The sequence below is a fragment of the Petaurus breviceps genome, unplaced genomic scaffold, assembly GCF_028583685.1.
Source record: "Petaurus breviceps papuanus isolate PSGF00001 unplaced genomic scaffold, PetGlider_PUasm1.0 37, whole genome shotgun sequence".
Taxonomy (NCBI): Eukaryota; Metazoa; Chordata; class Mammalia; order Diprotodontia; family Petauridae; genus Petaurus; species Petaurus breviceps.
This window is the reverse complement of record NW_027186296.1, coordinates 51,051,135-51,065,827: the sequence shown is the minus strand read 5'-3', so window position 1 is coordinate 51,065,827 and position 14,693 is coordinate 51,051,135. Positions and strand designations below refer to the sequence as shown.

At 35.6% G+C, this 14,693-nt stretch overlaps 1 protein-coding gene across 2 annotated transcripts in view; it reads right to left on the bottom strand.

The window, feature by feature from the left end:
* Positions 1 to 217: 217 nt before the first annotated feature.
* The window catches only part of ADAMTS17 (ADAM metallopeptidase with thrombospondin type 1 motif 17), a 523,726-nt gene continuing 509,250 nt past the window's right edge, over positions 218 to 14,693 (bottom strand). For both annotated transcript variants that reach the window (XM_069098470.1, XM_069098471.1), the window contains 2 exons: positions 5,663 to 5,840; positions 218 to 3,691 (listed from right to left, as the gene is read on the bottom strand). In XM_069098470.1, the coding sequence (XP_068954571.1) occupies positions 3,540 to 3,691; positions 5,663 to 5,840 (330 nt within the window). In that variant the 3' untranslated portion in view covers positions 218 to 3,539. The remainder of the gene's footprint in view (positions 3,692 to 5,662; positions 5,841 to 14,693) is intronic.

Here is a 14,693-nt window from a genome sequence, read left to right as displayed (position 1 = left end):
TTTGTTAGCACTTGGGGAACTATAGCCTGCCAGGATTTCATTTACCAATGACCTTTTACACCTACCACAGCTGTCATCAACAAGCTGTGGACTTATTTCAGGCCAACTCCAAATCAACTATCAAACCAAGGGAGAATGGATTATAGCCTTCTTGTGCCTTTCATAGAGAGCTTGTTGGGATTATTTTTGGCTTTCAAGTTCACAAATCTTATTAAAATTGTTATGGAAAAAACATTTTATTGAACATTCAGTCTGCTTCAAAATGGAAGGATTTTTTTAATTTACAACTGTTTCCAATCTGCTTGACTTATGTATTTTCAAAACCAGCACCAAAAAAGCAAAATAAAAATACCACTGATACAGTACATAATGTAAGTTAACTAATGAAAAAAATATACATTTGACTCTGTAATGAAAAATTAAATGATATTATTGCCATTGAGGATATATCCCTGTATTATAATAAAATATCAAGCAATAACCAACTGCTAGAATTTCTTTTTCACCAGTAAAAATAGCACCATATGTAAGATAGTTAGACTCTACTCAGTACACATCTGTGCAACTAAAAATGTACAGTACTTTAGTAACAGTACAGAGTATTGTTTACAATATGGAAATAGCACTGTTGTAATCACAGAACATCAGTTTCTAAGGAAGAAAGCAAAACCCCAAAGTATCAGAATAGCTACAATGAAATGATCTTTTCTGAACTGCTATGAAATAAAATGAAGAGAGGGCAAATTGGGAAAGTTTATGGTAACATTTTTTGGTTTAGTTAAAACTCCTAGGAAACAATAAGGCAAAAGTAGTGGAGAATTTAATAAAATTAGACATTTGCATTCATAGTTTGTTGGTCTTTTGTAGAGTGGCACATAGTTGACATTGGCAGGGCAGCTATGAAAAAAAAATTTAGAGGCAAATTTTCAGAGTGTTGCTTAAGTGGGTTTCCTGCTTTTCTACATGGGCACATCAATGGCACTGCCTTGCTTTTATTGGCCAAAGTTGAATGTGTAGGTCAACCAGAAATACTTCTGGGTTCAGCTTTTAGTAACTCTCTTTGAAAACTTGGCTTCATACAGTAAGATTTCTTCCTCTCACCTTCAAGTAGTTAATTTAGTATGATTGCTTAGTTGTAAAATAAAACAAAGCCTCTATATTTATTTTTATGAACAAATGGAACACCAGTGAAGAGCAAGGAATAAAAATAAAGCCTTATTTTTTTTTCCAGAAATTAATTGGATATTTTGTGGAAACAAGGACCTGGAAGTAGGGGTAGGGAGAAGTCAATAAAAATATTATAGCCTTACCCTGAACAGTGAAAGAACAAAATGTTTTCAAAGAGGTGTCAAGGCATGTTGGCATTTTATACCAAAGTTTACACTACATCATGTCCTGACATATTCCCTAATTTATTTTTTTTCCACAGAGCACCTATAGTGGATGCAAAACATCTTGTTTATACAAGTGGAAATGAATTCATTCTCAGACTTCTCCAGTACTTTTCCATATCTATGGTATTAAAAAAAAACACCCAACCTTTGCAAAAAACAAAACCCCCCCAAACACACTCATTCATACACAGAACAAAAATACCCCCAAGAGGTGGGAGAAGGTAGAGAGGTTTTTTCCCCCTTCTGATGTACAATAGCACATTAAAAAAAACAACAACTCAAAGTTGTTGCATCAGAAAGAAAAAAAAATGGAGCACCATTAAATCAGTAATAATTGATATGGTAGAATCACTGTGATGACTACTTAGTAATTAGACCTAAGTGAGATCATCTGTCTGAAATAAGGTAGGAGTAGGTTGCTTTCTCATGGTAATATTTTCAAATATAAGCACCAATGAAATGCCCACGGAATCTGTGAGCCAAATATGCCTTATTTCTAGGACAGCTACAGATACCAAGGACCACCTGTATTACAACCAGTAACTAGCATTGCCTTACTGAGGCAAAACTGGAAAGTGGTTTCCAATTTGTGTGCACAGGCTGATTTCACAGATGCCCTTAAAGTAAATGTTAACTAGTCATTTCCCTGTGCTTCTGGATATTGGTAGGCTCTAACTCAGGAAGGAAAAAAAGTCTTTTATTTTCTTTTGCAATTAAGAGCCTCTTATGTCACATATAAATAGCAAAAACAAAAACAAAAATAAGCTAACACAGGACCCAGACCAGAGTGAAGTTTTGAAATCCACTCTAAAAGCTTTGCTCTGTGTCATAAATGACTTAACTCTATTGCTTTGTGCATTGTAAATCATATACAAAGCAGATTAACAAAATCCATAGTGAAAAAGGACAGAATTATGGATCTGGGCATATGCTGCAAGTCCTATAGACTGAGATTAAATTTCTGTTTTCTCTTCATACAAAGGTATGATATTGTTCAAAAAGCACTTTTTGATGGCTCTAAAAATAGCTGTGTTCTGTCACTACTGAATAATGTGAACTCTTCAAATATAGACTGTGTGATGTGATATATTTGCATTGGAAAAAAAAATTTATGAAGGAGAGGCTTGCAGAAATCAGAGAAGGAAAAAACCTGACGGGTCAACAATTCATCTTTACACCTCTGCCAAAGTTGTTCCAAGCTCACTTGCATGATATGTACCAATTACATTAATTTCACAGTACCCTGAAGAAATATTGTTCTGTTTTTGTTTCGTTTTTTTTTTTTCCTCCAAGAGTCAGCAAGTAGAGATCAGAACAGCTAAAAAACCTTATCACCTCCCCGGGCATTCTTTCCCACAGGAAGAGGTTTTTACTGAATGAATGTCTTCTTGCTGTTATTTATCAAGTTAGATGTACATAAGCTCTTGAAGAGGTAAGAGTACAAAGATGGAATGAAAAATTTTAAAAGAGATTATATTTGTAGTGGGCAGTACAGCAAAGACCTGAATCTTCTGTTTTTAAGAATTTAAATTAAAAGGAAAGTTAAGATTCTGTCACAATACTTTCTCACTCACATATCCTCTGCCATCAATTTTCACAGGTTTTTTTTTTAATAGTAAGACTCCTTTTTAAGTTAAGCATTTCATTTACATGATTCCTTCTTCCTCCACCCCTCCCTTGGCATATTAAGTCCTGGGAATTCAAAATACCAGAGAACAACCAAGACTCAAGTGCTAAATAACGTCTCCACCTTTTATAAAGTTGCTGGCCAGAGGTTTTCCCCTTAGAGGTACATACAACCTTAGAGACTATAATTACTTTGTGACTTTTTGTTCTTTTTTTCCTACTGCAGAAAGCCATCCAGTGGCTATTAATAATATATTAAGTAAAAAGCATTAATGACAAATGTGATGATGCCAAATCCACAATTAAATTTTGTATGATAATTCTTGAGATGACCATGTCGTGTGTGAGGGATGGATAGCTTTGGTATATCCAATGTATGGAATTACTTTCACTTTAATTGTATATGCGTTGGGATCCACCCCTCCCTCTGTCACTCTTAAGTTCCAGTAATCAGACCTACAAGTCCTTGAATTCCATAATTGGGTGGCAGTGTTCAGTCTAGGCAGGAGAGAAATGTCATTAACTCTTCTGCTGCATCTTGTTGGCATAAAAGTCTCTGCATGTCTGGCAGCAGCGCTGGTACCACCTCATATCTTGGCATAGGTTCTTCTCCCGGATCACCCTGCAGTACACTGTCCATTGGTCCCCTGTGCACTTGTATGTCAGAGCAGCTTTGGATAAGAACAGGGAGAGAGAAATTCAGGACGTTTAGAAAGGGAAGAAAAGTAAGGAAATGTTCACTGTGTTTGACTCAAGTATTCTGGCAATAATTCAGGAAATCATCCCTTCTCTACTCCTCTTTTCCCTGTTTGGAAGTTTAACCACCTTCATTCAGTTGGTTTTGGTTTATCTCTCATCAGGGCAGAAAACATTAGCCCTATTCATTATATATTTAAAGATTCTTCAAAACCATTAGGGGACAGACAGCCTGGGGATTCTATCTCATTTTACTGGTAGCTGAATTCAAACATAATAATGTGAAAATAATGAGAAAAAAATGAGTTCATCAACATCATCACTATATATATATATATGTTTTTAGTATCACAGGATTTAGAGTTCAACAAATCTTAGTAATCATCTGGTCGAATCCCTTCAGTTAACAGATAAGGACACCAAAAGCCAGACAGATTAAATGACTTGCCCAAGATCAGAGAATTAATAAGAATCAGAGCAGAGATTTGGACCTAAATCTTTAGCCTTCAGAGCCACTTGTCTTGCTCCTACACCAAAACTGTCATCTTTCCTGAGCTCCTAAGGTATTAAGTGGCACTTACCTCAATTTTATGCACAAGAATATCAATATCATCATTATTAGAATTTATTAAATTTAGTATACATAGCTATTTTATGCAGAATCTTTGAAAAAAGTAACCATCTGGGGCTTATTTAGGTCCTGATTAAAGTTACTTTTTTTTGTATGGTAGAAAGAAGATAGATGATGAATCATAATGAGCTAAACAAATCAGATCTTATCCAGGGTACTAGGCTGCGTTTTGAATATAAAGTTTTAATATGGAAATTGACAAAGCTAGAGGATATCTTACCTTATGTTGAAGGGGGTCCACTGGTACCATGTGGTACCACAAAATAGAACTAGGGAGAAGTAACCAGGAGGTGTATTTTGGTTCAATATAAGGAAACATTTAAAAGAAAGATGCATGAAAACTGAATGGTTGGTGTCTCATGAGGTAGTATATTCTTTCATTACTTGAAATGTTCTGTCAAAAGCTGGAAAATCATTTGTTGGGTATATGTTGTTGAGGGGATTCATGTTTCAGGTGAGGATTGGACCAGATGATCTTTGGGGTCCATTCTAGCTCTAGGATTCTGAGATTGTTTGGTGGCTCAGAATGAGATATAAAACTTATTAGTAGCTAAATGTTTTTGTGGCCTAGCCTTAAAAACCAGTTGGAGTTTAAGTTTTAATGGAAAGGGACTTTGGCCAGAAAAATCTTTCTGAGGGGCTGCTACTTTGGAAAGCAGAAACTTTTAAAAAGAACAATAATGAGATGAGTTCAATTTCTTTCCCCCTTTCCTCTCATATATGGGACTATGATTACTACACAATAGTAATCCTGCTGGCATAGATGGTAAGGGAATAGGTTTAAAACACAGTGAAATTACTTATAGAAAAAAAAACTCCCTGATGAATTTAAATGTTCCATTCTACTAAACATTTCTTACCATTTTCTTCTAGAACATCATCCTGAAATGAATTTCATATGCATTTTAATAGTTTCATGAATGATGTCCAAAAAAAGCCCTATTCTCCAAATGAAGCATTTCCCATCTCCCCCTTCCCCACTTAGAGGAATACTAACATGTTAAAGAAACATTTTCATATGTTCTTCATTTGTTAACAAAGAGGTCTGCTTGGATGCAGATGCTGAAGGTATTGTGTTTGAGTCTGCAGTTATTAAATGTCTTTTCCAGTATGTGGGATGAGAATTCCACCTTTTAAACTATTATCCAATTCTGTACAGATCTCTAGAGGTGGATACAATGAGCTGATGTTGACCTCTCAAACATGGCATAATCAGTGGTTTTCAGACCTTCAGAACTTGGTCCCAGTGACCAAACACCAGTGACAGCACAAAATGGCTTTCACTCTGCTCCATAGACCCACTAGGTCTACTCACCAAGTCGTGGGGATGTGATGGTGTTGACATTAATCTTCTCATTACAGGCCTCCTGGTGGCATTGTCGATAGGCTGCTGGCTTAGAGAGGATGGGGCACTCGTTGCCATGGCGCCCAGTAACTTTGTGCATGCACTGCACTACACGAGACTGCAGACCTTTTCCGCATGTCGAGGAGCACTGTCAGAAATAGGGACAACCTGATGAGACTTAACATTATATGGATATAACCATGACCTCATAACAGTAATGCTCACTAGGTTTTTCTTCTACAATCCATGTGAAGGTGTATGAAATAACTGGAGAGTAAGGGGTGAATAGTTAGTTCCCAAGTGTATTTGCATGACACTTGCAGGGGCCATAATGAATGGGACAAGTTCTTAGGTAGATTTTAACGTTTATTTTTCCCCTCAAAAACACATTGTATTGCTTTTTCTTCTTTTTTACTCTGCATTAAAGAGACTGTCTGTGCCAACATATACAACATTCTGTCCTTATGGTCGCCTACCTCTATGCTGTGAGGGAGAAGGTATGTTTAATTATTAGTTCTTTGAGATCTTCATTGGCTTCTCAGTTATTCAGAGGTACACTTCCTTTAAGTGATCTTTGCATTTACATTGTTGGAGTTATTTTGTATATGGCTCTTTTGGTTCAGCTTTCTCTCTCTTGACATCAGTTTTTCCCACATTTCTTTGATTTCTTCATTCACTATTTTTTACAGAACAATAAATTTGTTATATTTATAGATCATAGGATCATAGATTTAGGGCTCCAAGAGACCTCAGATGCCATCTAGTCTATCATCTTCATTTTATAGATGAAGAAACTGAGGCCTAGACAGATGAGATGACTTGTTCAAGGTTATATGGAGAGTCTTAAAGTAAGGATTTGAACCTAGATTCTTTGATGCCAAATTTAACATTATTTCCATTGTAGTTTTTTTGGGGGGGCAGCTAGATGATGCTGGGCCTGGAGTCAGAAAGACTCGAGTTAAAATCTGAACTCAGATACTTATTAGGTGTGTGACCCTGGGCAAGTCATCTGTAAAATGGTCTGGAGAAGGAAAAGGCAAACCATTCCAGTATCTTTGCCAAGAAAACCTCATGAGGTCACAAAGAATTGGAACCTACAGAATTGATAGCTCAAGCTTTTTTTTTTTCAGCCAGTCTTCAATTGTTGGATACTCACATTGCTTAGAGATTTTACTATTATAAAAAAGTTCTGCACTGAATATTTTGGTATTCATTGGACCTTTTTTTGCTATCTTTTATTTCCTGGTATTGCTAGGTTCGAGGTAATAGACATTTTGGTTATTTGTATAATTCCGATTTTAAATATACAATGATTGGACCATTTCACAGTTCCACGGATGGTACATTAGTGTCTTTGTCTTTCCATAGCCCTTCCAACACTGATGATTCCCATATTTTGTCATCTTTGCCAGTTTGAATGATGTAAAGAAAAACTTTGGAGCTCTTTAAATTTGCATTTCTTTTATAATTTGAAGCATGTATTCATTTGCCAAGAATGGTTTGCCATTCTTCTTTTGAAAAAAATATTTGATCTCATTAGGAAATGGTCCTTGGTGATGAGCCACCTAGCTGCCTCTGAAAGACTTTTATAGTTGTACTTATTATATATAAATTTTATAGTTGTACTCGTATAAATCTGTGTATGGCTTGGTAAGTTAATAATCAGAAATATTATCTATTTCATTTATTTTTAATGGAATTTTTATTACTATATTGTTATAATTTCTTCCTAGTTTTAATTAGGGTTGTATTGGAATGTTGATTTTTGTGGATTTATTTTGTATCTTATTACATTTATGGATTATCTGGTGCTTTGTTTTGTTTTTTGCTTTTTGGGGGGCAATTGGGGTTAAGTGACTTGCCCAAGTTCCCATGGTTAGTTAAGTGTTAAGTATCTGAGGCCAGATTTGAACACTCAGGTCCTCCTGACTCCAGGTCCAGTGCTCTATTCACTGCGCCACCTAGCTGCCCCTACACAGTGACTTTTAATGCAAATATTTTCCCATGTTTTTCTCCTAATTTTGTCTCTAATGACTTTGTGGAAAACCTTTTAAATTTGATCGGGTAAAAATTATCTTTTATTTTTTGTGACTTTTTGTACTCCTTGTTTGATTAGGAATTCTTCCCTCGTTATATTGGTGCAAAAGCACCTGCTTTTGTTCAATTAAAAAAATGATGACGATGTGATTTTTTATATTCAGGTAACATATGCATTTTGGGCTTATTGTAGAATGTAGCAGGAGATCTTGGTCTATATTTAGTTTCAGCCAAAGTGCTTTCTACTTATCCTCACAATTCTTTTCACAAAGGGAAGCCTTCCTCTAGTAAGATATATTCTAGGGTTTTGCAACTGTTTTGGATTACTTCTGTTTCTCATTTTTCTAGTTTATTCTTGTTGATCTACTTTTTTGTTTTTTAACAAGCACTGAATAGTTTTTTTGACTATTGGTTTTTATTAGAGTTCGAGGTCTGGTAATAATATGATTTTATATTTTCTTTCTCATTATTTCACTTGAGATTCTAGATAAAATTAATTTTGTTATTTTGTCTAAAAAGTATCCCTTAGGCAGTTTGAGTGGTGTAAAACTGAATGTATTATCATTTTTATGATAGTGTTATAGTCCAAACACAAGCAGTGAATCTGCATTTAAGTCTCCCTTTCTTTCTGTAAAGATTTTTATTGTTGTTCATTTGTGTCCAACTTTTCATGACCCCATGGACCATGCCAAACAGTCCATGGGGTTTTCTTGGCAAAGATACTAGAGAGGTTTGCTATTTCCTACTTCAGTGGATTAAGGTAGACAGAGGTTAAATGACTTGCTCAGGGTCACACAGTGTCTGAGGCCTAATTTGAATTCAGGTCTTCCTGACTCCAGGTTCTGTACTCTATCCATTGAGCAAGTTCCCTCTTAAAGACTTTTACAGTTGTACTTACATAAATCTGTGTATGGCTTGGTAGGTAATCAGAAATATTATCCATTTCACTTATTTTTAATGGAATTTTATTACTATATTGTTATAATTTCTTCCTAGTTTTAATTAGAGTTGTATTGGAATGTTGTGGATTTATTTTGTATCTTATTACATTTATGGATTATCTGGTGTTTTGGGTTTTTTGTTTTTGTTTTATGTTTTTGGAGGGCAATTGGGGTTAAGCAACTTGCCCAAGGTCACATGGCTAGTAAGTGTTAAGTGTCTGAGGCTGGATTTGAACTCTGGTCTTCCTGACTCCAGAGCTGGTGCTATATTCACTGCACCACCTAGCTGCCCCCTTCTCTGGTGTTTTTAAAGTTTATCATCACACCATCTGCATGCAAATAGGATCTCTTGTTTGACTTTATAACTGATTTTGTTCTCATCTTATAGCTGTGGATAACATTTCTAGAATACTGTCAAATAATAGTGCAGGCCAAGGGAATACTAGCTTTACCTTTGTACTGGAAAAATTTCTAGTGTTCTTCCATTGCAAATACTGCTACATATTGGTTTCAATTATATGTTTTTGACCATATTAAAGAAGGATCTTGGGGTGGCCAGGTAGCACAGTGAGTAGCACAGCTCCAGGGTCTGGATGACCTGGGGATCGAATCCGGGCTCCGACACGTAGCACCCACCCAGAAATAACTGGCCATGTAACCTTGAGCAAGTTACTTAACCTCAATTGCTTAGGGGCAGCCAGGTGCCTCAGCAAGTAAGAGTACTGGTTCCAGTGTTGGGATGACCTGGGGATCGAATCTGGGCTCAGACACTTAGCACCACACCCAGAAATAACTGGCTGTGTAACCTTGAGCAAGTTACTTAACCCTGATTGCTTAAAAAAAAAGGATCTTTGTATATACATGCTATTTTAAATGTTTTTTAAACACATGAATGCTGTATTTTGTCTGACTTTTTCTACATCCATTAAAACAATCATGTTATTTTTGTTAATTTTATTGTTTGTATGGTTAATGATGCTAATTGTTTCCTACTGTTAAACATTCCTTATAATTCCTAGTATGAATCTTTGTCATAGTAAATTAAAAAAAGTTACTTCTGTAATATCCTAGGTGGCATAGTGGATATAGTCATGGACTTGGATTCAGGAAAACCTGAATTAAAATCTAACCTCAGAACCTTACTAATGTTGTAACCTTGGACAAGTCACTTAATCTTCTACAATTCAGTTTCTTCATCTTAAATATAGGTATGGTAATTGCCTAGCTATGGTAATTGTGAGGAGCAAATGAAATGGTAAGTGTAAAAGCACTTTGTGAACCTTAAAGTGCTGTATAAATGTTAGCCCTTATTACTATTTTATTTAAAATGTCACCATCAATACTCATCATCAAGAATAGTTTGAGTTCTCTTTCTCAGCTTTATCTCTCCCTATTTTGGGATCAGAGTTATATTTGTCTGATAAAAAGTATGATTGAGTGCCTTTTGTCTATTTTTGAAAATAATTTTTGTATCATAGGCTTTGATTATTCTTTGAACTTTTGATAGAATTTAAAATCCATCTAGCCTAGGTTTTTTTTTCTTTTGAATTCATTTATGGCTTGACTAATTTCTTTGAGTTCAGATCTCTACTTCTTATTTTATTAATTTTGACATTTTATGTCTTTGTAGATATTTAGAGAGGGATATTAAAACATTATACAGTGGCATAATAAAATATCCAGTTATTATTGTATTATCAATTATTTTTGCCTAACTTTGCTTTTAATAACTTAGGTTCTATGTGATTTGGTGCATATGAATTTAATAATTTATTTTTTCATTGATTATGCTGCCTTTAAGCATAATATAATTTCTTTATTTGTGTCTTGAAATTTCTCAATTTTTAATGTGGAATTATCAGTTATTATGATGTTAATCCTTGCTTTCATTGTCACATGAAGCAAAGTATATTTTGCTTGATTCCCTTATTTGTATTTTACATATTTTCACTGTGTTTCTTGCATGCAGCAAATCATTGGGGCTTGTTCTCTTCTTCATTATTATATTCCTTTTAGAATTTAATCTATTAACAATTATAGTTAAAATTATTAAGGATGTATATTCTTCTAGTAACTACATATACATGTACGTATGTTTCTGCCATTCGTTTGGCATATAGTAGTTTGAAATCATTCTATTTTCCCCACTTTCTTCTTCTTCCAGTCACCCAGACTCATTTCTTTTATTATTATTCTCTCTGTTCTTCTGTTTCTTCCCCCTTTCCCAGCACAAGGAACCTAATATACTGTTTGACCTTCTTTGTTCTCCTACCCTCCCATCATCCATTCTCCTATTTCACTGACATTAATTTTTCATGCTCCTTTCTGAGAAGTATTGTACATTCTACACCCTTCAGGAAGATTTCAAATGAAAAATTTATTACTTTTGACTCCAAGGTTGTCTTTTAAAAATCTTTCCCTTTTGTTCCATAGGATCATAGATTTAGAGCTGGAAGAGATTGCAGTCATCATTATGTCTAATCCCTCATTTTACAAATTAAGCAATTAAGGTTGGGGATCATACAGCTAATAAATATCTGAGGCAGAATCTGAACTCAGGTACTGCTGAATCTGTGCTCAGTGTTCTCCACTGCGTCACCTTGCTGCCTTAGTTTCTTTTAATTCAATTTAATTAAAGAAATATTTATTAAGTAAGCACTTATGTACAAGGCACCATGGTATACTGAGATATGATTCTTTCACTAAAAGAGTTTACAGTCTAGTAGAAAATAGGAAACATATACAAAAACTAGAGCAAGAGAGAATGTACAATGAGAGATTGGTTCTAACTAGAATGAGGGGTAAGGTAAAGCTTTACTTAAAAGATGTCATTCCAGTTGGTCCTTAAAGGAAGAATAGAATTTCAATAGGCAGGGATGGGAATAGAGTACATTTGAGGCATAAGCTAGAGCAAATACATATTGCTTGGAAAAGGGAAACTCATTCAGTAAACACTAAGCAATGTTCAAAGCACGGTGTGCTAAGTGCTAGGAATAAAATGACAAAAAAAGAAACTATCTTCTGCCCTCAAGCAGCTTCAGGAAATGGCGAGCAGTTCAGTGTAGTACCATGGGTCATATGAAGGTGGGGAGGAGAGTGAATCTAGAAAGCTAGGTTGGAGCCAGATAATGAATGTCACTGAATGCTATGATGAAGAAGTTTAGATTTCATTCAGTAGGCAATTAGAAGCCATGACCAGTTTTTGAGTGTGTTAGTGACATGTTCAGAGCAGCACATTAGTAGATTTACATGGGTAATGGTGTGTAGAATAGACTGGAATGGGTAAAGACTCATGACAAGGGAGACCATTAAGAGGCTATTAAAATAGTCCAAGTGAGACATAATGAAGGCCAGAATTTAGGTAGTGATAGTGGAAAAAGATGGAGAACATAAGTAGTGGTGGTCTGAATAAGAGAGATTATAGAAGTAAAATCAAGAGAACTCCAGAAAGATAATTGATTCATCCCCTTGTTTAACCATATACAAAACTCAGTCAACTAACCATTATAGATGGCTGGGCAATCTGCTTTTTAAAAAACAAACCATATTATTCTTCAAACAGTTTTACTTCCTTATAGCCTAATGACCTAATGTCATGATGTAATTTAAAGATATCATAGTAAAAACCTTAATCATTAGGGCTAATAGGGGTCAAAGGGCTGTTTGAATTAGTGAAAAATTTAAATTATAGAATTTTCATTTTTATTTCTTTTAAATAATTCAGAAAGAGTACTGGATTAGGAAACAGGAGGCCTGGATTTTACTACCAGGTGTGCTGCTAATTTTGTGATTCTGGGTAAATTAATTAATGTCACTAGACTTCAGTTTTTTCACCTAAAAATGAGGGTACTAGATTAGATAATCTTTAAGGCCCCTGACAGTTCTAAGACTTTGATTTTAAGTGTATATAGCCATAAAAATTTTGCCTATCAGAGATACATTAGACTTCTGCTTTAAAGAATATTGGCATTTCAGTTGTTTGTATGTGCATGAGTGACTCTAAGTGTTTGAAACCATTTTTTTTTAAGAAACAGCAACATTTCCTATCTTGTTCTTGTCATTAATTTGCTCTATTTGATAGACATTGTTTGCTAAATCAAAGCTAATTTCCATTCAGTTCAGGCCCAATCCTGATGATTCCAAATTGCAAATTAATGGAGCTAGACTCCATGAGATTTTATTGTGAGTTTTCTTCTTCCCTTCACTCCTTTTCAAATGTATTTCATATTGACGAACACACCAGGTATCTAAGTACTTTGTGATTTGAATCAAGTTCTATGAGCTCTTCTGGTCCTTTCCTTTTCTCAAGAGAGCTATTGCAAATGCCTCTCCACTAAATTTGTCTTTCCTGGCTGGGTAGGCCAGATCTGTGTATGTGCTTTCTTTGCCTGTTCTGCCCCTGTAGTTCTCTATAAGACCTGTGATTTACAGTGTCCGGTGTGTACTCTGCAAAATTTTAATAAAGCAAATGCACTGAATGGAGCAGTGCTGCAGCTGGAATTAATAAAGGAGTATTGTACGAAAAATAAGGAAACGATGGGTTGAGAGATTTTGGCAGGGTTCCTACCTGAATGGATGCCACACACAGACACATATACCTTGACATATACACAGAGATAAAAGAAGGTGCTGTTGTAAAATACAATGTCACTTGTCCTACTCTCTTTTCTCTCTGCCAACACTGGGGGCCAATATTGAGGACTGCATAGTAGCATCCATTCATCCATCCATCCATCCATCCATCCATCCATCCGGATAACATCTGATTGACTGGTATGCACAGTTACAGACCAATAAAGTTCCCAAAAGATCACATTTCAAAATGGTGGCAGTGATTATGTGGCATTGTCTACCTTCAAAGTACTTTATGAGTTCCAGGTGATCACAGCATCTCAGGGTGGAAAGTAACCTCAGAGATTCCATAACAGACCAGGGATCTACTCTGTAATATACTTGACAAGTGGTCACCCACTTGTCTTTTGCTTGAACCTCTAGTAAGACTGTCCAGTGATCTCCACTCATGCTGTTTAAGAGGCAGTATCATTAAGAGCTCTATTTTTTTAATGGAGAAACTGGAATATAGGAGGTTAGGGTGATCTTTCACCAAATTAAGGGTAAAGTAGGATCATGGGGTTGAACTTTCTTCTCTATTCCTTTGATATTCTCTAAGATAGGGAGGCCTGTGAGGGTACCTTTGGGTACATCTATTAGTGGAAAGAGCATTTTGATCCCACAAAGACTATTGCCATTGTTTCTGTTCCTCATTCCTCCAGCCACTTCTGAAGCAGGACTATTAAAATGCTGATTACTTTTACTAAGTAATCCAGGTGCAAAACAGAACTCTTTAATTGCTTTGGGGAACTACTAAAATCTCAACTAATTTGCTTCTGGAAGACTCAACTTACAATCTGTTGGGACTAGTTTGTTGAAAAGTGTTGGCACAAACTCTACAAGGATGGGTAAAGAATATCCTAAGAAAATGTTTCCTTGGGTTGGAGACTTTGACATGGTAGAAGTCTACACTGAAATAAAAGATCTGTGACTTGGTGGACAGTCTTCATGTCATATCAAGGGGATGCTGACTCCCCTCACTATGAGAACAAGAGAATTTATTTTAACCAGTGAGTTTCTTTTCAGTTGTTTTTTTTTAAAGTGAGTACAAAGTTCCCTTTTATTCTTGCTTGATCTGTGTCCATCTTGTTATGATCTGCTTCATTGGAGGGAATACCTTTCATTGATGACATCACAGATCCAGTTGAGGTTTTTATTATTTATGAACTGGGTCTCCCTGTCATGCTTAGACTGAAAGTGTATTGGCCATACATGGGACTCAATTCTAATAGTGATTGATTTAAGACACTCCATTGTCCAACCTGTTCTGGCTTGCCCCCTTTTAGGCAGCTTGGTGTCTCTCTGCTCCTGAGGCCCACAATATTGGTGCTTAGAATCCCCAAACTCAAGAGATCCCCCAATCTCAGCCTCTCTGAGTAGCCCAGCATTTGAGTGTTTTTTTGATATTTTAA